This window comes from Erpetoichthys calabaricus, chromosome 18, assembly GCF_900747795.2.
Source record: "Erpetoichthys calabaricus chromosome 18, fErpCal1.3, whole genome shotgun sequence".
Taxonomy (NCBI): domain Eukaryota; kingdom Metazoa; phylum Chordata; class Cladistia; order Polypteriformes; family Polypteridae; genus Erpetoichthys; species Erpetoichthys calabaricus.
Window position 1 is genome coordinate 13,101,734 of NC_041411.2, and position 24,968 is coordinate 13,126,701.

Below are 24,968 nucleotides of genomic sequence, written 5' to 3' on the forward strand. Positions count from 1 at the left end.
AGTCATATATTATACTGTATACAGTACTGTGCAAAAGTTTTAGGCAGGTATGAAAAAATGCTGTAAACAAAGAATGCTTTCAAAAATGGAAGTGTTAATCATTTATTTTCATCAATCAACAAAATGCAGTGAATGAACAAAAGAGAAATCTAAATCAAATCAATATTTGGTGTGACCACCCTTTGCCTTCAAAACAGCATCAATTCTTCTAGGTACACTTGCACACAGTTTTTGAAGGAATTCGGCTGGTAGGTTGTTCCAAACATCTTGGAGAACTAACCACAGATCTTCTGTGGATGTAAGCTTCCTCACATCCCTCTGTCTCTTCATGTAATCCCAGACACATTCGATGATGTTGAGATCAGGGCTCTGTGGGGGCCATACCATCACTTCCAGGACTTCTTGTTCTTCTGTACGCTGAAGATAGTTCTTAATTACTTTGGCTGTATGTTTGGGGTCGTTGTCCTGCTGCAGAATAAATTTCGGGCCAATAATACGCCTCCCTGATGGTATTGCATGATGGATAAGTATCTGCCTGTATTTCTCAGCATTGAGAACACCATTAATCCTGACCAAATCTCCAACTCCATTTGCAGAAATGTAGCCCCAAACGTTCAAGGAACTTCCACCATGCTTCACAGTGCCTGCAGACACTCATTATTGTACTGCTCTCCAGCCCTTCGACGAACAAACTGCCCTCTGCTACAGCCAAATATTTCAAATTTTGACTCATCAGTCCAGAGCACCTGCTGCCATTTTTTTGCACCCCAGTTCCTATGTTTTCGTGCATACTTGAATCGCTTGGCCTTGTTTCCACGTCGGAGGTATGGCTTTTTGGCTGCAACTCTTCCATGAAGACCACTTCTGGCCAGACTTCTCCGGACAGTAGATGGGTGTACCTGGGTCCCACTGGTTTCTGCCAGTTCTGAGCTGATGGCACTGCTGGACATCTTCCAATTTCTAAGGGTAATAAGCTTGATGTGTCTTTCATCTGCTGCACTAAGTTTCCTTGGCCGACCACTGCGTCTACGATCCTCAACGTTGCCCGTTTCTTTGTGCTTCTTCAAAAGAGCTTGAACAGCGCATCTTGAAACCCCAGTCTGCTTTGAAATCTTTGTCTGGGAGAGACCTTGCTGATGCAGTACAACTACCTTGTGTCTTGTTGCTGTGCTCAATCTTGCCATGACATGAAACTGTCTTCCACAACCTCACCTTGGTAGCAGAGTTTGGCTGTTCCTCACCCAGTTTTAAGCCTCCTACACAGCTGTTTCTGCTTCAGTTAATGACTGTGTTTCAACCTATTTGTGACATTGATGATCATTAGCACCTGTTTGGTATAACTGGATTGATCATACACCTGACTAGAATCCTACAAAATCCCTGACTTTGTGCAAATGTACCTATAAGAATTGATGCTGGTTTGAAGGCAAAAAACCAAAGCACCAAATATTGATTTGATTTAGATTTTTCTTTTGTTCGCTCACTTTGCATTTTGTAAAACAATCATTATTTATATTTCTGAAAGCATTCTTTGTTTACAGCATTTTTTCACACCTGCCTAAAACTTTTGCACAGTACTATTATATATATATATATGTTACACAGCAGACAGAAGAAAAAAAATAAGGAAGACCACACACTCTCTCTTTGCCAGTCTATTGTACATGCTCCAATAAAATCACTGCATTCTAGTTTCAAATGTTTTAAAGGTTAATGGACGTATGTATTAGAAACTGCAATGTTTGTTCTGTCATAAGTCTCTTGTTTTTTAGTACTCTTTTAAAAACACACAGTAAGAATTACAGTACATGTCAATGTGATCCTTCATAGGCCACTATTATTCCCTTCATCAAACTTATTAAAGTAAAATAATTTAAGTAGAACAAAAATATACTGCAATAAAACATACCAGCTATGGTATTTGCAACAAATAAAATTTAGAAAGCATGAATAAATAAAAAAGTAAAACATTAACATCACTGTAACTTACACGGGTAATAAATCCATAATCATCAATTTGGCATTGTCGGTAAACTTCTACAGCAGCTAATGTAATTTTGCACATTTCATGGCAGTCAAGAAGCATATCTGTCAACATAAAAAGCAACAGCCTTAGCTAGATGCATAATACTTTTATGGGAAGATTTACCACACAATAAGAAGCACCACTATTTGCCTTAAGCATAAACAGACACATTTAGTATCAAGTAATATTTTACTACTACAAAAACGTATAATAGGATAACTGCTAGAGTAAAAAACATTTACGCTCTAACTTGGTACTGTATCCTGGAACACATTTTACTTTTAATACCTTTAATCTAGAGTTTTCAAATGGACATGCTGTAGTGGTGGCCTTCTTTAAAGTTTTGACAGAATAATAACACTGTAAATATTTTAAGGAAATATACACAGTACTTTTTTCATTAATTATTTAAAGTTGCCAAGATACATGGTATGATAGAGACCCTATACATAAGTATAGTACCCAAATAAATTCTTTCGTATTCTTAAGACCAGTACAATTCAAAAAATGAATTTGTTTCAAAAATTTGTATGCCATCTCCTGCAGCATGTTTTGAAGAGTGCCACATGACTTACACGGGCAGTGAATACATATAAAAAGGAGGACATGTTCCATCAGTTTTCTTTTCATTCAGCAAGCTACCAACCTGTACAATAATCAGTTAGTCACAAAAATAAGTGTTTTGTTAAACTGATTAGTATGGCTGTTTTAGAAGTAAACAGAACAAAAAATACATGTGTCCTTTTTATCAGGGGTGGCAATCTTACTTTCAATAGCCCTTTTATTACAGGGAATCACAACATACACACCAGTAATTGGACAATCCAAAAATCCAGTAAAACTAAAATCAAAACCATAAAGAAACCATGTAAATTATGACTCAAGAAATATGTTGCTATGTACACTCCAGTATTGAAATGTGACATTGAACATGCATGACATTAAGCTTAAATACTTTTGAATACCTGCTCAATTTTTCAGTGTTTTGTTTCAAAGCAAATTTTAGGTACCTGTGCTGCAGATTGTAGCAGCTTGACATGCCAGTTCATTAATCACAGCAGGAAGGTTTAACCCCTCTGGAATTATCATAGGAACATTTGCCTCCAACATGTGGCAAAGCTTCTGTGCAGCTTTAAAAAGCACTTGTCCAGTCTTTATGTTACAGTGATGCTGGTACATCTTGCTGTAAAAAAACAGTAGAAATTTTATTTAACCAATCATTCTTTTAGTGAAACTAAGCATAGATATAGTTAAAAACAAAACTGAAGAAAACCAAGCATCATGTTCAAAAAGGTGAACTCTAAAATCATGCAGAACATAACATTAAACAATAACTGTACATTGACTCGACAGTGCTGTTGCCCCATTCTTAAAAATACAGAACTATTAAAACATGATTCATCTCTCTTGTTTATGTTCTATCAAATAATTAATTAGCAGAGTTAAAAACTGCTGTTGGTTGCTTGCTGTAAAGTCAGCCCTAATTAAATAAAAGTACAATCTCTCAAAATGTTCAAAACCTGAGGATTTCCAAGGTCTTTTCAACTTTGCCAACTGCAAGGGCTCGCTTTGTCAGTTCTTCTCCAATTTCTTCTTCGGTGAGATGCAGGAGAGAAGCAAGCCTATATAACCCTGTCTCTGTCAATTTTTTCTTCATTTTTTTATCAAGCCCATCTTCTACTTCTACAGCCTTCTCATTCTTCTGGTCTGACAAGGTACTCTCATAGGAATTAAGGCTTTCTTCACATAGCTCAGACAAGACTGTATGGTTCTCAAAGTCTTTCAATGATAGAGAAATTTCAAAGTCTTCCTGGTTAAGATAGGGAAAGAGTTAAAATTCATTAAAAGAAAGCAATTTTCATAAATGTATACCTCCATATGCACAGAACAAACAACCAAAGAAAATCTGTTTTTCTGGACTAATCTCATTGCTTCTTGATTTAGAAATATTTCAGTGTTCTATGGATATAAATGTTTGATGGTGGGGCAGAATACCCTTGTACTTTTCATAGAGGATTTAGGATCCAGGATTATACATTACTGTCATCTGATACAAAAAGCATCAAAAAGAACCACTTACAGTGAGGAACATATTTTTGAATATAAATATATTTATAAATATTATCATTAAAAAGAATATTTGAATGCAAAGAAATAAACTTGATATCTTTACACTTACTTGTAAATTAGCAATTGCTTCAAACATTCTCAGATTATCCTCACATTGCATTATTTTTAAAGTATTACCTGTAAGTGAAAGTCATAAATATTACAAAATTTTACATGCTATGAATCACTAGTTGTTACACATTTTTGTTTACGAGTAACTTCTTTCAAGTAGTTGAAAAGGTTAAATCCAAAGATAAGCAACACAAGGCACATACTGACACAATAGGCAATGAAACAGCTGGGACTGAGTAAGCAGCAAATGCTTATTGATCTCTCCTATAGAGAATCGAACTTAAAGAACTAAAAACAAGCTTCTACTACCAATTTACAATGCCTCTAAAATCTTTACACTGATCCTGCCTAAATCCAAGAATATAACCTCATTTTCCCTTCACAACAAATTATTGATTATAAATTGAAAAGGCTACAATAAAAAATGTTTGACTTTGTTCATCAACCTTTATTCAATAAAATGAATAATGAAACAATCATTATGAAAAAATAACATAAATCTATTAGCATCACCTTACTACATCAGGATTCATTCTTCACTTTTAGGGAAATATTTTCCTCCTCTCTTAGTACAAAAGTAGAAATCAAAATTCTGCTTTCAAATATATTATATATATATAAAAAAAAGACAAAGTATGACAGGACTGAAAAATAAATTGTGAAGTAAGAATACAAAGGAAAGGTTTTTTAGTTCACATATGGTTACTAGGGTTTACACAAGTCAAATACTGAAATTAAAAAAGTCAGCATGTTAGTATGTCAGGCTTGCTCTCGGTCTTGGAACCAATGTGTTTTGAAGCAGAGAAGAATCACTTCAATGATATCAACATAGCAAGATAAGGAAAGCCCTGCAAAGTATGGCCAGTCTTGAAAAACTCCCTTTGTTTATTCTTGCTCATTTGCCAACATAAGATGCAACGATAAGCAAAAATAAATAGTGAGACTCTGCTCTGTTGGGCCCTTGAGCAAGGCCCTTAACCTGCAATTGTTGAGCGCTTTGAGTAGTTAGAAAAGCGCTATATAAATGCAAAAAACTAAACTATTTTTTTTAAGTTAAACAATTTTACATAGTCCAACTGATTTAACATTATGACATAGCCAGATGCTGTGATGGATGGATTTCTAGCATTTAAGTTGATACATATTTTGTATGGTTTTATTTGTAAATTAGACAAAAGGAAATGTAATATTAGATGCGTTTCAGGAAGCATGTTTTACTTCATTTATTAGAACTGTGGTGCACTGATGTTAACATAACCAATCCCTCGTGACTTTAGGACTGACTCAAAACGAGGAATTTAAGGTGAGGGGGAAGAAGCATCAGATTAGCTTGGCAAGGGTGACCGTGTTTGGACTTAAGAGTCTATAAGCCATTCACAACAGGGAGCCCATAAATTGACTAAACAAAGCAACTGGGAGACTAGTTGTTCCCGAGCACTTTCATTGGTAACTGGTCTGAGAGTGAATGGAAAATAAATTCCATTGGTCTGTAAGTATGGCGGATTATGATTAGTTTTGAATTGGAGGCTATTCTGTACAATGATGCCCCATTGGTTCTTGTTTTGTGTAAGAATGGAATAAAATTGGTCACTTTGCCTTGACCATCCAATCATCTGGCCATTAGAAAAAACAACTATGATAGAGAGAACTTTATCTTGGCAGCCATATTGAGAGACAGGCATGTTGCCAGTTTCAATAGGCCCTTTAAAGTGCATTGCACATTTGTAAGCAAGCTAGACTAAAGATAAGCCGTGACCTGCCTATGGACGTAACATACGCTACTTAAGCTGTAAGGGTATGGTTTGGTATAATTCACATAGTACTCACCTTCCTTAAAACATTTGGGCATTTTAATACATAATTACATGTGTAACTTAACTCCAGCCTATTTCTTTACTATTTAAAGGTTACAGATGTATAAGGGAAAAAAGAGCAAAGTGCTAAAGTACTTGGTCACAGAGTGAATGAGATTTTAGACATTTTATTAAGATCAGTACAATAAAGAAAATCGGGTCACCATTGGAAATTCCACAATAAAACAGTGGTGATTACTAAATCAACATTTTTTCCAAAGGACCCCATGTCCCCCTTGTTCTGCACAAATCTTTGATGAAGACAACAATCCATATGGTGAGGATTAAACACAGAGAAAATATGATGCCAATAGCAAATTAAACTGAACTTCAGCTTTACTAACTTTAAGCTAATAAACAAATCAATGTGAATGTGTGCTATCTGGCAATCCTTAAATAATTATGATTAGTACATGAAACCTATTCTAACAACTTGCATTATTTGACAGGATGTGGTGAGCTTCAGGGAATTTTGGTAAGGGTGGCTCATTCTTATTAATAACTCAGACCATCCAAATTACAGGTAGTTCACACCATCAAATGCTACATGCTGGATCTATAGTTTAATTTATGTAAACACATACATACTGTATGTATATACGTAAACACACACTTACTTATTCTGTATATACACATACATGCATGTTATATAAATGTGCATATTGTACTGCATATAAGAATGTGTACATACATACACACACACACACATTCTATATATCTCATTTTCTTATATTATAGCTATAATATTAAATTATCATGGGAAGGGCTGAGTATGATACATTTATTCCCAGATTGCTGTCACAAGGGTAACTATATAAAATTAAAAATGTAGTTGACTATTTAGACTGTTTAGCATATTCAGACAACCTTATTACAGGTTGAATGCCAGGAACCAGAAGTATTTAGGATATTTTAGAATTTTGGAATATTTGCATATACATAAGGATAAATCTTCAGGACATCCTTGATTAAGTAGTGAAATTGAGCCAAAAGAATTAAATGAAAAAACACATATTAATTCATATCACCAAGCCATTATTATAATGTGTTTACATGTCAAAAATATTAGACCACCGAAGTGATTATATGTAAATTATATTTTTGTTCCCTTTTAAAAGGGGCAATGATATGTATTTGTACTGAAGAACTTTTTTGGTTATTCATCAGTTTATATTGGCTACCTGTTCTCACTTCCCACAAAAATGGTCAACATCTCAGGAATATCTTGGCGAACCTTCATTCTATCACGTCCACAGTCATTAGCCAACCAATAAGACACTAAAATTAGTTTTCAGATGGTTTGGGAATACATAGATAAAATATGTTTTTGGCAATTTAAAAAAATAAAATAAGAGGGGTGCTTGCACAGATGGCACAATTGTAACACTGCAACCTTGCAGTAAGGAGACTAAGGTTCACTTCCCATGTCCTCCCTATGTCGAGGCTTTTGTGTGTCTCGGTGCTGGCATGGGTTTCCTCCTGATGCTCCAGTTCCCCCCACAGTCCAAACATATGCAGGTTTTGCCATGCACCCTATGCTTACTGGGATAGGACCCAGTTCCCTTCTAAGGATTAAGCAAACTTAGATAAAGGTATGGTATGGGAGCTTGGATATCATCAGTTGTACCTCTTCTCTACATTCATAATGGCTAACACGGTACAACACCCTAGTACATCAGTTGTACCTTATAGCAGTGTGGAGGCCAGGAAAATAAAAGTATGCTTAGTTTATATGGAACACAATCCTCTCCTAGACAGGTCCAGCAGTGTTTAAATTACACTTTAATGGTTGGAAATCGTAGGACTCAACACACAACTTTAAATAAATACTAATTGACTTTAGGCTATCATATATGTTTAGGTGATAGATTTCCTATACTTCTGTTCCTAAGCATGAGCATATGAGACACTGTATTCACAAAGTTTTAAGTATTTACTTCATTAAAAACTTAACATGAAAACCAGTATTAAAAGCTATCAAAAAACATACCCTTCTGAATGCTATGCATTAGTTTCAGAATATCAACAGTGGTCCGTGCAACTGCTATGCGATGCTGTGTGTCCTAAACGAAACATACAAGAGCATAATACATAAATCCAGTACATTTTTTCATAACAACCAGCATTTAAAAAACTTTACCATTATTAATCTATTAAGAAACAGTAAAATTTGGTTATATCCAATTGCTAATACCCCTACACCCCCACCAATTTTCAACATTTTTTTAATGAATAACTGAACATAGGGATGTTTAAATCTTGCTTCACTTAGAAGAGAAGCAGATAACTGATTCAAAATAATATATTTGAAATAAGCAATCATACCAATAAGGGCATAAAATTACATCTGTTTATGTAGTAACACCATTTATGATAGCAAAAAGGTGATAATTATTTTATCCTTAGGTGTCAGATTTAGCTACAGAACTAAATTGGTTCAGAATTCACCCAAGAAATCCCTTCAGCATGTTAACCTTTTCTAAGTTAGAAGTCTTATCCTGAAGCTCCAGACGAGCCCATATTATCAGTCTCTCTGCAGTACTCTCTGCATCATCAGATGACAGGCTTTTTAGGAGATTTAAAGATTCATCCCCCTGTAATAAAATAACATACAATGTATATATAAACAAATTCTCCCTGGCATGTGATGCAAAGCTGCAACTTTTCTAATATGATGACTACTACCTTCACAAAAAGAAAAAAAAAATAAAATCAATACTTTTCATTACTGGTTCCTGCCTTGACACTTAATGTCAGAAAAGACTAGTACTGTATATTCTGAACATCTTCAAAAAGAACCGACCATGAAAAATGGATAGGCAGATCAATTAATATGCAAACATAAAAAATATATTACACAAAATAAGAAAATCATTCAGTTAAGTATAGTTTCTGACTAACATGGGGTTTAAATGGACATTTGCTTTCTTTATAAATGAAAAATATTTTATAAAAACATCATTGTTTCACAGACTCTTTTAAAAGTACTCAAGGACAAAAACATTATCTTAGAAGACAACATTCAAATATTACACAATAACAAAAACAAAAGAAAGCTTATAGACATGCACCATCAAACCTATTCATACTTGCAAGGGAGCCAACTATTGCTACACCATGCATAAAAGTTTTACTGCAAAAATCAAATGCTATGCAATTCACCAGAAAAAGTGTTTTGAGATAAGATAACTCAAATTATTCAAACTACAACCAACAGTTTAAAAACTTTCCTGAAAATGTTTATAATACATTTTTTCATTGTCTTACTGAGCTAGTTCCTTGACTTGCCTACCTTATTCTTATCAATCAGGTAGATGACTCTTAGTATGTAAACTTCAACAGCAGGGAGCATATACGCCCGAGCCACTTTTATGGCATCTTCCAAGGAACAGGGTAAATCCTGCTTCAAGATGTACTTAATTAAACTCTGAGTAATAAGAGATATGGGAAGATTAAGGTTTTCCTTTGGTTCAAGCCACATTACATTTTCCATGCAGAAGCAGGTTAAACGTTTATTTACTTCCTCCTATAATTAAATCATTAAACTTATAGGACTACATATAAAAAAAGCACTAAAACATACAGTTGTGGGAAAAAAACAGATAACTTCTAATATATCTGACCTTCATTTCGTTCTCGCCAGGCAATGATAGAACACAAAAATAACTACATATGAAACACATTAAAACTTTGATTTAATTTTGTCATCCATTAAAAAAATTAATTCAATTTCTTTAAATTATAAGGTGCCAGTACCTACTGGTTCAGCAAGTAATGTATATCACCAATAATTTAGGAGTTAAATCCATCAAATCACCGCAGTGGATGTATGTGCTACTATTCCTTATTAAAGCTACCTCATTTTGACTTGTTAATATGTAAGTTATAAAACATTTAATTTTCTCTTTTCTTCTTCCATTTTACTAAAATCAATTCAATACAAGCAAGTCAAGTTTAACAAAACTAGGTTCGAAACAAATCAACCCCCACCCATTAATTTTCTCTTTTAACACCCAACTGTCTAAAATAAATGTAACAATAAAGAGATAAAATCTGACTTTTTCAAGCTTAAAAAGGAGTCTACCATTTCTTAACTAGGAAAAGGGAAAAAGTGAATTCTCCTTTACTCCAAGATTTACGTCTACACCAGTGTTTCCCAGCCTCAGTCCTGTGGCCCCCTGTCGCTGCAGGTTTTTGTTCCAACCAGCTTCTGATTTTTAATTGGATTCCTGGGCTAATTAAGTGATGTATTATTTCCCAAGTTCTGTGTTTTAGGAACAATATAGAAATTAGAAAACTAAGTTATATATACACACACACACACACATACTGTATACAGTCATATGAAAAAGTTTGGGAACCCCTCTCATCCTGCATAATAACAGTGGTATGTCTTTCATTTCCTAGGAACATCTGAGTACTGCGGTGTTTTCTGAACAAAGATTTTTAGTGAAGCAGTATTTAGTTGTATGAAATTAAATCAAATGTGAAAAACTGGCTGTGCAAAAATGTGGGTCCCCTTGTAATTTTGCTGATTTGAATCCAGGTAACTGCTCAATACTGATTACTTGCAACACCAAATTGGTTGGATTAGCTCATTAAGCCTTGAACTTCATAGAGAGGTATGTCCAATCATGAGAAAAGGTATTTAAGGTGGTCAATTGCAAGTTGTGTTTCCCTTTGACTCTCCTCTTAAGAGTGACAGCATGGGATCCTCAAAGCAACTCTCCAAAGATCTGAAAACAAAGATTGTTCAGTATCGTGATTTAGGGGAAGGCTACAAAAAGCTATCTCAGAGGTTTAAACTGTCAGTTTCAACTGTAAGGAATAAAATTAGGAAATGGAAGGCCAAAGGTACAGTTGCTGTTAAACCAAGCAGGTCTGGCAGGCCAAATAAATATAGGAGCGACATATGCGCAGGATTGTAAGAATGGTTATAGACAACCCACAGATCACCTCCAAAGACCTGCAAGAACATTTTGCTGCAGATGGTGTATCTGTACATCGTTCTACAATTCAGCGCAATTAGCATAAAGAACATCTGTATGGCAGGGTGATGAGAAAGAAGCCCTTTCTGTACTCACGCCACAAACAGAATCGCTTGTTGTATGCAAATGCTCATTTAGACAAGCCAGATTATTACTGGAACAAAGTGCTTTGGACTGATGAGACAAAAATTGATTGGTCATAACAAAAATTGCTTTGCATAGCAAGAAGAAGAACACCGCATTCCAAGGAAAACACCTGCTACCTACTGTCAACTTTGGTGGAGGTTCCATCATGGTGTGGGGCTGTGTGGCTAGTTCAGGGACTGGGGCCCTTGTTAAAGTCGAGAGTCGCATGAATTCAACCCAATTTCAAAACATTCTTCAGGATAATGTTCAAGCATCAATCAGAAAGCTGAAGAAACACAGGGGTTGGATATTCCAACAAGACAATGACCCAAAACACAGTTCGAAATCTACAAAGGTATTCATGCAGAGGGAGAAGTACAATGTTCTGTAATGGCCGTCACAGTCCCCTGACCTGAATATCATCGAAAATCTATGGGATGATTTGAAGCAGGCAGTCCATGCTCGGCAGCCATCAAATTTAACTGGAGAGATTTTGTATGGAAGAATGGCCAAAAATACTTCCATCCAGAATCCAGACACTCATCAAAGGCTATAGGAGGCGTCTGGTGGCTGTTATATTTGTAAAAAGAGGCTCAACTAAGTATTGATGTGATATCTCTGTTGGGGTGCCCAAATTTATGCACCTGTCTAATTTTGTTAAGATGCATATTGCATATTTTCTGTTAATCCAATAAACTTAATGTCACTGCTGAAATACTACTGTTTCCATAAGGCATGTCATATATTAAAAGGAAGTTGCTACTTTGAAAGCTCAGCCAATGATAAACAAAAATCCAAAGAATTAAGAGGGGTTCCCAAAATTTTTCATATGATTATATATATTAATGTACCAAGCAGTTTTATTTTTTTCTTTTTAACAATATTTTCATCTTGACTTTCATTCTCCTTTTCTAGGTGTTCTAATTGTTTAATTATTTATTTACTAATTACTGGGTCTGATTCTAAAGTACTTGCAGCCTTTGATTATTCAGTGTTGTTTGGCAGGGTGTCTGCTCTACTCATTTTTAATTGTCATTAATAAGATACAACGAAGGAGAAAAACTGCACAGAGAAAGGGCAAAATATAATGAAATCAACAAAAGAGAGTTAAGCATTTAAATCTATAGCAAAAGCAGAAATATTTCAAAATGTCATATAAATGTTAAAATCATGCTGCTGTGCTTTTCTGAATGTAGACTAAAAGAAAAATAATCCCAGCTAATTAAATGAGATCAGTGCTATCAGGTGTTGTCACCGATTAGGAATCTGGTTGGATCAAAAACCTGCAGTCACAGGGGGTCCCCAGGACCGAGGTTGGAAAACACTGGTTTACACATACACAAGAAATTAATCAATAATTGCCAGGGTTTATTATATATTGTTTCATTTAAATAAAAGATCATTATATAAACCCACCATGACTGGTTTGTCATCAGACAGAGTAAAAGCTCGGATTCCGTACCCTCTCAAAAGTTTTTTCATTTCCATAAATCTGTAGTTCTCTTGGAGCAATTTTTTTCTGCAAATTGAACAAAATTTGTTTTTTAACCAAGAGGTTCATTTTCATATTTGAAAGATTATTCCATAGCTTTAAGACTTACTTTGGATGGTCCATTTCTAAGTGCTGTTTGACAAGTTGTTCTACAGCTTCACTCCATGGCATTACAGATTTATACATTATTTGCAGAACTGCCTCGAAGATCAGCTGTAAAGTAAATATCATTTATGAGTGTGTACTTCTCTGTCGTATTATTTCTTATTTTTAGGTATTTATTTCAGTTCAATAATGAAACATAGCTAGACACCTGAAAGTAATATGGAATAAACACATTTTTAGATGAGCGTCCGTATCGTCTAGGGGTGTGAACAGCCCCCCTGCTCACACCCCTTCCGTCAGGAGCAGAGAATGTCAGAGCAAGAGAGAGAGAAAAGTAAACAATCAAAAATCAATACGTGCTGTTTGATCTTTTAAGTATGCGAAGCACCGTGCAGGAAGCATATCGCTTGATAAAGCAGCCATACGTAAGCCCAGCAAGGAAGAGAGCAATGTGAAGGTAATCTTTCAGCGTTTTTTGAGGAGCGGCCGTATCCTCTTGGGGTGCAAACAGCCCCCGTGCTCACAATATAGTTGAGGAGTTTTATTTAATACGTAATACGCGTTCTGGTTGGGTAGCTTCTCAGCCATCTGCCAATAGCGTCCCTTGTATGAAATCAACTGGGCAAACCAACTGAGGAAGCATGTACCAGAAATTAAAAGACCCATTGTCCACATAAATCCGCGAACCAGCAAAAAATCCGCTATATATATTTAAATATGCTTACATATAAAATCCGCGATAGAGAGAAGCCGCGAAAGTCGAAGCGCGATATAGCGAGGGATTACTGTATTCGCGCTAATCCAAGACAGAGGCTGTGGGCCGAGGGGAGGGGGATGTGTGACATCAGGAGTGGGGAGTTAGGCAGGGCCTTCCTCACTGTCCTGTTTCACTTCTACGCAGGTGGAGCCGTGGGGGATGGCTAGTTTTTCCATAAACTATATTGACTATAGATTTAGCTACATTATAACCTTACATTTTTACAAAACAGCAGTATTTTGAGCAATTCTGGTTTTATTATAAAGTATATGCCTAATCCGTGATCCACATACTATTAAGAATGACATCTAAAATTACAAAGTTACACAATATAAAAAGCAAAGAACAATGAAATAATTTTTAGTCAAGTGCAGTCACACAAAAGAAGTAGTAAACAAAAAAAAGGAGAGAGAGATTTGATTACTTTGTATTTGACCTAAGAGTTCCAATGAGAGTTAAAACAAAATGAAAAAAAAAAAACAATTTGTTATCACTAATAATATTGAAGAGTACAATGGAAATGGGAAACTGCTATTGGCACTAATCTGCAAAAAGCTTAATGCATGTTTTCTCCTTTTTTTGCAAAATCAATATTTATAGATTTATAGATTAGTGGTCAGCATTAATAATTATTACACTTCATTTATTTTTGACTGAAAATTAAACAGTATTCAGATTAAGTCAAATGTTTGAATAAAATAAATACTAAATAAAAACACTTATCTGACTAAAGACGCATTTTTTTTTACTGCTTTTGTTCCTTTGACACAAGCAATTAAGGTCACTATTGTAGGTATACATGCAAACTCACAAAATAACTAGACATAGCAGTAACAGTATCTTTAGTTCCATAAATTCTGAGATTATTAAAAGACCCAAAAATCAAATATTGATCATAGCTTAGAGGGAACGTTACAACTAGTTACCCATATTAAAAGTACAACTTCTCTCCACATCCCAATAGATGTTTAAACTGCAGGGAAATACCTGTTATAGACAGAATTATCTTTAAGCTACTACTTACATCCTTATCAGACATACAGCCCAAAACAGCCATAGCTTTGGCTTCCCATTCCGTTTCAAACAGAGAAATGGCTCGAGAACTACATCTATCAAGCAAATCCTTTGAAGAAAATGAAAAAAAGTCAGAGATATACTTGTATTTATAAAATCTAGATTTGAAATTCTACACACAAAGAAACAGTCACCAAACCATGGTATATGAATGGTCCAGAGTAAGGTATAATCAGAAAGACAGGCAAAGAAAATATTTACCTTGAGATGCTGTAACATCAACATACACAGAGACAGTTCCAGTGAACAAAAATATTACTGCTAGCATTTACTGTACATCTTTTTAAACAGGAGATTAACTGAACATTTCTCAACAGTTTACATCTTTTACTTTGTTATTAGAAACTAGTCATGCACAACGTAGTCTTAAATAGCTTAAACATCTGGATAATTTTGAAACACATTTTATTGTAACTTGATTTTGATGGGAGTGATTTCATTTATTACACACCTTTATGTATTGTAGCAGAAGCTCTTCTAAGGGCAAGTTATGCTCTTGAATGTATGGCTTTATAATTTTTTCCAAAGTAGAAGGTATGAGCTTTGGAGCTAAAACTTTATCTAACATGCGGAAAACAATAGTAGCAGTTGTCTCCTAAAGAGAAAAAACGAAGTAAAAATAAGCACAATGTGACAAAGTATTCTGGTATAGTAAAACGGACATCTGCAAATAAAGCCTACCTTTTCAAATTCAGACAGTCGGAGTTTGCAGTTATATTTGGTGTACAGGTCCAGCAACTGCTGCAGGTTTCGGACGAGTCTCTTTAAATTCTCCATTTCTTCACACTCACTGTCTTTTTTCTAGAAATAAGTTAAACAGATAACCAAAATAAGATATAAAAAATGCATTCAAGGATGAAAATAATAAAAGGAAATGAAATGAAATTTAAAATTTCATGGAAAGTCCAGCATAAACAGATTATTAATTTGTTCTCACTTTTAAATTGAACGTAATTAGCTCCACATGAACTCTATTATTTATAGGTTTAAAATATGAGTCAATAAGTAATAAATAAGAAATTTTAAGACAATGAAGCAAGGCAAGTAATTTAGACATTTTATTAAGAATATTAAATATGTGGGTTTGTGGTGAGCATTAATGACTGACTCCTGCAAAAATCTGGCTTTCTTGGCCGAAATTCAAGTAATGTTAGTTTGACTGGTAGCCCTAGACCAGCCACTTATTCTGCTTTAAAACCTCAGCCTGAAGTGGTATGGAATTGGGGGTGTGGGTGGATAATTAGTCTGTGTGATAGGATACTACAATCATATTTAATTGGTTCCAGAAGACAAACATGTACAATTTAAACATTTCTAAACCTGTCTCTAGTGGATCAAAGTGGTCAAAAACATTCTTAACATATTCAAAGTTCACAACAGCTTCATGTCCACAGGATGCATAAGGCTCATGAAGGTAGAGGTGCATAAAGGAAGAACATTAAAGTTGTTTATCATTACATCAGGCACAACATAAATAATATCTGACCTACTTTAATATGAGCAGAATTGTGAAAGCATTTATCTCCGAGTAAACACTGATAACATAAAAAAATCCCCAAATGATAACTTAGCTTAACCACAAAACTGTGGTTAATAGATGGATCAGTACTTAAAATAAGTATGCTATTTGTAACATTTATTTCTTCATGACATATGAGTAAATATGCAACACACAGTCAGATTAAGTATAATAAAACAAACATGCAAAACCAAGAAATATAGCTGAAGTGTTAGAAACAACTGTTTTGGGCCTGCACCAAATTAACATCATTTTGGACCAAAATTTTTAAGTGCCTTTCAGACAACCTTGGTGTCAAAATCCCTCCTAACCCATTAACAGCTGTGTTTGGTGTTCTTCCAGATGGGTTTAAAGTGGAGGAGGACAAACAAACTGTGATTGCATTCACTACACTTTTGGCACGCAGACTTATTTTGCTAAACTGGAAGAATCCTAACACTCCACTTTTAAGTCAGTGGGTAACCGATGTTTTATACTATTTGAAATTGGAAAAAATCAAATATACAGTGTGAGGGATGGCTGGCTGGCCAAATATTCCGGTCCACACCTCCAGGCCGCCAGATGGAGCCCTCCCAGCAGCATGGAAGTTCCCCGAATTCCAGCAGGGCCTTATGGACATTGTAGTTTTTATAAACAACCCTGCTGGATACCATGGGGACCACCAGGAGCCACTGTAGGGAGGCTTGCAGAGTGCACGTAATTATTATAAAATAAATAATAATTGTACTTTTACCTGGTGTTTGGAGTGGTACCAGAGGGATCAAGAGGTCGATTGGGGCCTCTACTGCTACAACAGTTAGAGGTTCTGTACAGAATTTTTAAAAAATCTGGCAGGATATAATCAATAAAATTTTAGAATAAGCTCACTCATCAATTTAGGTATGTCTACAAGCCTTACGTTTAACTCTGTTGGCCATGCTCTCTCTCTCAGGGATGGGGGGTCGACTTTTTTTTTTTTCAAATGCTATTATTTATTTGTATGAATGATTACAATAAAATTAATAAAAAAAAAGACAAACCAATTTCAAATGTAATATCATTAATAACTATTGAGTTAGGCTGTGCTTACCATAGGAATCCAGATGCCTGAAGAGCATAATCCTAAACCATTTGGATTTGCCGACACAAACAGCAACTTGGCCATTTCTAGGCCATTTTCTGGCCAGTTCCACTAAAATAAAATCAAAACTCTCCAAGTAAATAAAGGTAAATGACTGTTAATTTTAGGAAACCATTCAAAAATTAATCAACTGTTTCTAGTACAGTACCTTTTCTGTCAATTCAAGATTCTGTGACCTGTGCTCCAACCATCTTGCCAGAATTTTCTACAATTACATAAAACATATACACTATTGCTGTAAATAAAGTGTATCATAAATATAAAATCAACATGGAGGTCTAAAAAGCACCAACATAAACTCTTATTTTCTGGCATCTACCAAATGGAAACAGAGTTAATTCACAAAGAGAAAATTATCTAGACTGCTTGTTACTCGTTAAAGTTTAACGCATACCAAAGAAAAATAATTATATACATAAGCACAAATACTGTACTTTTGCACATACTGTACCACAAAGCAAACATAAAAGTAGTGATTACTTAAGTATTTGCTAAAACCCTAGTACTACAGGAAATAAATCTTAAATAATCATTAAGCTATTACCTCTCCTATTGGTACTACTCTCTTCACGAAAGGGATAATGACAGTTTTAAACCAAAGACAAATGTCGGAAGAAGAAATATCAGTTGGGATGCTGTTAAGAAATATCTCCAGTTTCTCCACACTGAAATCTTTTTCAAATTCTGGCTGCATTAAAAAAATACAAGTGAGAACAAAATTAGATATTGCTTGATAGAAACAAAGAAGCAATTTACACAGGAGAGAAAACCATTAACAACAACTCACCCATTCTTACATTTCTCTTTCATACAAGAGAGAATTAGCTATCAAAATTTTAGTATTAAGCAATGCTACTTAAAATGTAAGTGTTCACTTTTGAAGCAAAACTGTATCTGAATTATGATTAAAAAAATATGTGAAGTTAAAAGAATGTTGTCAAGTTTCAGTGAAGTTAAATCAAAAAGTATTACATTTTAGAAATTAAAAATTAACTACCATTGATATTTATTTATGAAAAAGTTAATGTGTCAATTGACTTAAAGAGCTAATTGAATGTAACTTACTTTGACAAGGGCAGATTTTTAAAATATGACCAAAATAACTAAAATGCTTAACTTTGTGTATACTTGTATTTTGATTAGAAACAGCAAAAAATGACAATTCAAATCAATATTATCATATACTAATATAAAGATCTTTGCAAAAGGTAAAATACTTTGAGTGGGTCCAGAGATGTAATAATGACACATTCAAGAATGTTTTCTACCTTTACTTATGTGGCCTGGACAGGATTCGGCACCCACAACGCTGAAGTTGGTTTTAGAATGTTTAAATAATTATCATAATTTTCATTCTATCTATCAACACAACTACACCACCTACTTTATTTACTCAGCATTTGTAATTGAGATTTCTCAATTTTTTTTATTTTTTTTTTAAACTACTCCTAATAGATAGTGCTGTTGAAATGTCCCCTCAACCTGAGCAAATTGAGGGATAGACAGACTAAAAATGACTTCCAGGTAAACCAAACCACAACGTATAGTAACTTTCAAGTGAATGAGGCATATTACCTGACTTCGAAGCCAAAGGAACTGTGCACACTTTAAGTTTCTTTCTCTTAAATGGCTGAAAATTTCATTCAATGGGTCTTTGTTGTTCAGAAAAGTAATCCATGAGATTCCACTGGGAAAAATAAAAATACTGTATATTCCCTATATTCAAAATGATCAAAAAGTGCATATTTCAAAATGTAACAATTTATTTTAGACAGGTTGGAAAACTAATATTCATATACGAGTTCACTCCTTCATGCGGTTTTGAATGGAAATTAGGATACCATCTTCATTAGATTTACCTAATTTTCATTTTAGGCCATGCTGCTGATGTAGCTTCAATGTGAAATGATTAGTGTCAAGGAGAAGATATATTATTAGAACTAAAAATATGTCATAAAAGTATGAAAATAAGCAAATAGTTAAGTATCCTGATGGTACATTGTGTGATTTAAAAGAACAATCAGTACACAGCTTTAATTGCTTTCAAAGCTGAATTAAAATTATAAATAAGAGAACAGTGTTACCATAAGCAAGACTCCAGTGAACAGCTATATTCCAAGATCTATATGGTACTGAAGGTAAGAGAGGTGGTAAAGTGTTAATATGAATAGCCATTCAAAGGTAGAACATAGTCAAAAGCCTAGCAACAATGCAGGCTGTACGGTTACTCAAGTGTAACACTGATAAAGCCATGTTCCCATTGTATATCCTTTATGGGGATGTGGCTGCCTGATGAACAGTGTGATCATGAGAAGAATTTTGGAGAGAAGATCAATAGGAACGAAAAAATATGACAACTTTAGGTAATATTCAGTAAAAAGGGACAAATAGGCAGATGAAAAGAGCAGCTGAAGGCAGAGCCAAGTGAAGAAAAGGATTATTCAAATTGAAGAACATGACACAATGTGTCTGTGACAAAGGATTGTATAGTGAGCTCATGTGACAAGAGCTATAGAAACTGGAAGCTTGAAAATTGCAAATACCTGTACACAAAAAAAAAATCCAAAGCATGCATGTCATGTTCATTAAGGATCTGTCCCTCTCCCTGAGTACAGATGCCCTTTGCTATGCTATGGTGCTACTAACCAGACTATGTAAGAAAGCATAGTTTAACAAAATTATTCCATACAAATGGCTTTTGCAGAAACGGGCTATGTAGAGCAAGAAAGTTTTCATAACAAAATGTTAGTTATGCAGTAACATCTTATAGGACTACATAACTAATTAAAGAATTAGGCATCTATAGTATCTACTACAACTACTACAACTGCAAAGCTCTCTGAATAATAGGCAAAGATTTTTTTTCTCATACAGTTTCAGAAAAGCAAATCCCTAGAAAACGTGATTCAAAGAACCTGTGCTGGGTATAACTGATAGTCAAAAATCAATAGATATATGTATGTATAATTTTGAGGTGACTTGTGCTATATACTTATTGCGGTTTGTAAAGTAAACCCTCAATTTAATATGGGGAGAGGATTTTGGCCCGGTTTCTTTTTGCAAAATCCCTAACTTGCAGTTAATAATGTATAAATATTCAAAGCAAGATTTTTCAAAAGAATACAAATATGTTATCAACGTGGAACTATCTGAAGATCTCAACAACATAGCATTGTTGGCCATATACCTACAAAGAAACCATCTGATTGACACATCAGTCCAAAAAGCAGGGATTATCGGGGTTCTCTGGGTGCCTGGGAAATGTTAGCAACATCTGGCGTCAGATCCAGGTCGCCAAGAAAGAAGGAACACACCTTCACGTGGTGTTCCTGGACCTTGCCAATGCCTTCAGCCGAGTCCCTCGCAAAGTCCTACAGACTACATTCGACTTCTTCAGGGTTCCAGTGGTCACTACCAAACTTGTCAAGAACCTACTTCTAGGATGTACAACTATGTATAACAGCAGCAGACTACACCACAGCATGGCAGCATCTGGAAGTGGGAATCATGGCTGGTTATACCATCTCTCTGGTAGCCTTCACCATGGCCATGAAGGTGATCATTGGAGTATCCTGATGGGTGGTTGGACGACAGTACATAAGACCCGGACTGAGGCTTCTGCCAATCAGAGCATACATGGACGAACCTATAACACTCACTACGATTAGTTCTTGTACTGTACAGCTGTTGAGAAAGATACAAGAGTGCCCCCATTCTAGATACTCTGAGGAAATAGTAATTTTGGAATTGTACAAGTGACACTAATATCTCCTCATCTTCAAGCTTCTCCTGTCCTTACACCATATTTGAATAGTGTGCTGAACCACTGGAATTCTAATTTTTTGACAACAGTTATTAGTAGGTAGTGCACAAAGCAGAGAATGGAAGGAAGTGCTACAGATTTACCTACAAATATTCTAACTCTGAATTATATTGTACAAGCAAATACAGTATAAGCTATAAATACTATGTACATAAAGTAGATAAAACACAAATGCTGCCTGCTCCAGCTAAAAAAAAAAAAAAAAAAAAAAAAAAAGATTAAAATGAAAGAACATGCAGAATACACACCTAAACTTGTCAGGTCCAAAAGCTCCATAAAAGGTAGCAAGCTTTGCCAAAGCAGTGTATATCTGTAATAAGAGACTTATTAGAAGTAAATAAAGTTTGTCTTGTTCAAGTCTAACTTCACACTGCCACACAGAAAAGAAAAACACCATAGTCTGTCATGAAAATGATATTTGAATCTACTGTACAAAACTCATGAATATTTTTTATTTGGGAATTCCCTGGGATTAGGACAGTATTCTGCAATGTAATTAGTTCATGAGGTAGCATCTGTTATGCTAAACAGCTGCAAAAAGGTAATGAAACTGAATCTAGACATCTAAATGGCATAAAGCTAAGGGCCAATATAGGAGAAAACATGATTTTTATGTTGCTTTGTGGAGATATCTGAGCAAGGGTTTCTTTTGGGCTAAGCACTTACTTGGTTAACTCAGTCAACAAATGGGACGGTCTCAGAAAGAAAAAACAAGCCAAATGATTCAATAATTCATTCAATTACAATTATTGTTTTCTATGTGTGTTTTACCTCAGTTATTAAGGAAGGCAATTCTTCAAGAAGCTGTACATTTCTGGAATCATATTTCTTCAAAACCTGGGTGGGGGTGTATTAGCTGTTTAGATAATAGCACATTCATTCAAAATGTCAAATTCATAAAATGAACAAGTAACAATAACGCTTACTCTTAACTTGCAATAAGACAGCATTTCCTGCGCAGTTTCCAAAGTTGGCCATGGTGTATTTATGCAGTAATTCACAACAAAGTGATCATCCTATAAAGGTAAAGATACATTTTTAGAAATAATTGCTCTTTACAAGTCCAGTATTCAGCTTTAACACATTCATCAGGTTTTTGTGCAATACTGGTGGGAGCAGATATTTTCCAAAATCCTTTACCAAATTACCCTCGATAAGTGTGTGTAGAAGAATAGCTTAAAGTCAGATACTAAAATCAGAAACACCATCAGCAAGCTCTAACAATGGAAACACCAACTGTTTGTGGCAACTAGTAACAGTCTGATACACAGATATCTTAAGATTCATGCAGCCTCTGAAATGTTAAAAATGGTAGCTTAGAAACCCCCCAGTTCATACCAAAATTTTATGTAAATTCTCCTTGGCTTCCTTCACAAGTTGCATGCACTTGGTCTGTTCACAGCTTCCCCCAGAGAATGAGGACATGTTTTCCAAAATAAAATTTAATTTTACTTTGTATACAAGCTGTAAAAGGAAAGAAAAACTTATTTAAAAAAGAAAAAAAAAACACACAGAATTGAATTTTACTTCTATTACCTCAATATCAAGACCAAACTGAAGAGCAAATTTTTCTGCTTCTTCAAACTGATGTTTGTAAAGCAAACGGCTAAGCCTAAAAGAAAGAAGAAAAAAAAGTACTTTTTTTATTACTGAATGTAAAAACACACAGCTCAAACTACTCAAAATGATATTATGCACAAAATGAAACACTAGTTCTATTTCATATGTGAAACATGCAGTTTTTCTGCCTCATTAAATATAGTTATGACACTGAACTTAGTGGAAATACTAAACAATAGAGATAGAAATATTTATATTGGTATAAAGAGCAATTCCATTGTTACAGAGATATTAAAAGTGATTAGCAGAATGCTGTACCACATAAGTGTTGTTCTGTACTTGAGTGCAGTTCACCACTGACCCATCGTTCTGAATACCTAGTCATGAGCTAGAAGGTATTTAACTATTTTTCCAACAAGTTGTGGTCTATATGCAAAAATAACAATGAAGCTGCTATGCAAGCAAGACGCAGAGGGAGATGGTATAAAGCAAAGGAATGCATTATTTACTGTGCAGAATTATCTACTTAAGGTATTTTTCTCTATTTCAATTTATACCATAAATGCAATTTGGATTGGAACCAACAAAAGACAGAACGTTTGTCAAATGCCTGAACATCAAAAGATTCTGTTGTTCCAGTGACCAAGCAGAGAGACTAAATCTTTTGGTGTACCAAAATATTTTTTATCTATTGTCATGCATGTCCAGATATCAGAACAGGTTGGATTTCTGTCACATTAATGCATTTCATTAACATAGTAATCTTTTACAAGCATCGTTAACTTTTGGCAAAATGAAACATAAGCGGTTTTTTACCTGTTTTCAGGCAATGCTTCTGTTAAACATCTTAGGACAAATATGGATACTGCAGTTTCATGTGACCTTCAGAAAGAACAATAAAAAACACAGTTAATTAAGTAGTACTTTAAATCAATGGATGTATCTTGGTTTATATCTGGTGTAAAATACAAACTAAAAATTAAAAATATGAAAAACGAAATGAAATACTGAACATTTACTTTAAAATAAACTCAAGGTTCATATGAAAGCTTAGTCACAGTCCAAATGTAGAGTTCCACAGACTCCCAATGTACTTGTTCCCTTACATTTCAAATTTACACTCACTTTCTAAAAGAAGCTAACTAAAGAGCAGCTGTGCATAGTCTATTGGTGAAGAACGACCCACTAATCTTAACTTTGGCAATGATGCTGGGATCTTCATAGAGTCAATGGAGGCTCTAATTGGGACTCTCGAAACACTGAGCACGGAGTCCGAGTGTCTAGGCTTGCAAGTATCCTGGATAAAAACCAAGATTCAGGCCTTTAATGACCTCTTGGGCACAACCATCAGCAGTGTCTGTCTGCAAAGAGAGTGTCGACAACATCAAGAGGTTTATTTACCTTGGCAGCGACATTTATGTCTCTGGAAACTCTTCCTATGAAGTCAGTAGACAGATTGGGAGAGCATGGGGTGTCATGAGGTCACTGGAAAAAGGGTGTGTGGCACTCCAAATGTCTTTTAATAGGACGAAGGTCCAATTCTTTAGAGTCCTGGTGCTTCCTGTCTTGCTATATGGTTGCGAGACATGGATGCTGTCCAGCGACCTGAGAAAAAATTGGACTCCTTCGGTACTGTCTCTTCGTAGAATCATTTGCTAGCACTGGTTTGACTTTGTGTTGAATGAGTGGTTGCTTATGTAGTCCCAAATGAGGCACATTACCTGCATTGTGAGGGATTGTCAGTTAGGGCACTATGGTCACATGGCACAATTCCCAGAGTTGATAAAGTGGATTATTTATGTTTGCAATTTTTCTCGCAGTGACATTTACCTAACTTCTCTTTAAAATTAAACCTTTCTTTAGCAATATTTTTCTAGGAAACCATGACCACTTCTTATTTTCATATATTAACTTTTAAATATTTACCTTGACATTGGGGTGAAAACATACTATTTATGCACAAACAAAGATATTTCCTGCTAATTACCATTTCATAGAAAAAATATGAAATAAGAAATTCACTTTTTAGAATTCCCCAACATACCTTTGTTGATTTTCATATATTCCTTCCAACAAGTAAATAGTATCCTTTATATAAAAAAACAAAGATTAATTTTATATTTGCTTAGATTGACAATGAAATAATATAGAAAAAATACATTTTTACACCTTGTTGCTATATTAATGAGCTGCATTTGTCCTATGTAGCTTAATTTAAAAAAAAAAAAAAAAAAAGTGTCCTAACATAAACTTAGACTTTGCTAGAACAGCCTTTCATACATGAGTAAGGGCACCTGTTTGTGAATTTCCACACAACACACCACGAATGAAATGATTTGTAGTG

General features: G+C 34.8%; 1 protein-coding gene across 1 annotated transcript in view; it reads right to left on the reverse strand.

Moving 5' to 3' along the window:
• kntc1 (kinetochore associated 1) overlaps window positions 1-24,968 on the reverse strand; it is a 63,981-nt gene that overhangs the window by 26,742 nt on the left and 12,271 nt on the right. Inside the window, exons 14-36 of the mRNA XM_028824236.2 lie at window positions 24,669-24,712; window positions 23,441-23,506; window positions 22,601-22,676; window positions 22,403-22,528; window positions 21,991-22,080; window positions 21,836-21,901; window positions 21,313-21,374; window positions 18,817-18,928; window positions 17,786-17,929; window positions 17,390-17,446; window positions 17,191-17,292; window positions 15,284-15,403; window positions 15,054-15,197; window positions 14,553-14,651; window positions 12,776-12,879; window positions 12,591-12,693; window positions 9,353-9,487; window positions 8,535-8,654; window positions 8,051-8,123; window positions 4,206-4,273; window positions 3,547-3,836; window positions 3,037-3,209; window positions 1,991-2,088 (exon numbers count right to left, since the gene is read on the reverse strand). Of these exons, the coding sequence (XP_028680069.1) occupies window positions 1,991-2,088; window positions 3,037-3,209; window positions 3,547-3,836; window positions 4,206-4,273; window positions 8,051-8,123; window positions 8,535-8,654; window positions 9,353-9,487; window positions 12,591-12,693; window positions 12,776-12,879; window positions 14,553-14,651; window positions 15,054-15,197; window positions 15,284-15,403; window positions 17,191-17,292; window positions 17,390-17,446; window positions 17,786-17,929; window positions 18,817-18,928; window positions 21,313-21,374; window positions 21,836-21,901; window positions 21,991-22,080; window positions 22,403-22,528; window positions 22,601-22,676; window positions 23,441-23,506; window positions 24,669-24,712 (2,472 nt within the window). The remainder of the gene's footprint in view (window positions 1-1,990; window positions 2,089-3,036; window positions 3,210-3,546; window positions 3,837-4,205; window positions 4,274-8,050; window positions 8,124-8,534; window positions 8,655-9,352; window positions 9,488-12,590; window positions 12,694-12,775; window positions 12,880-14,552; window positions 14,652-15,053; window positions 15,198-15,283; window positions 15,404-17,190; window positions 17,293-17,389; window positions 17,447-17,785; window positions 17,930-18,816; window positions 18,929-21,312; window positions 21,375-21,835; window positions 21,902-21,990; window positions 22,081-22,402; window positions 22,529-22,600; window positions 22,677-23,440; window positions 23,507-24,668; window positions 24,713-24,968) is intronic.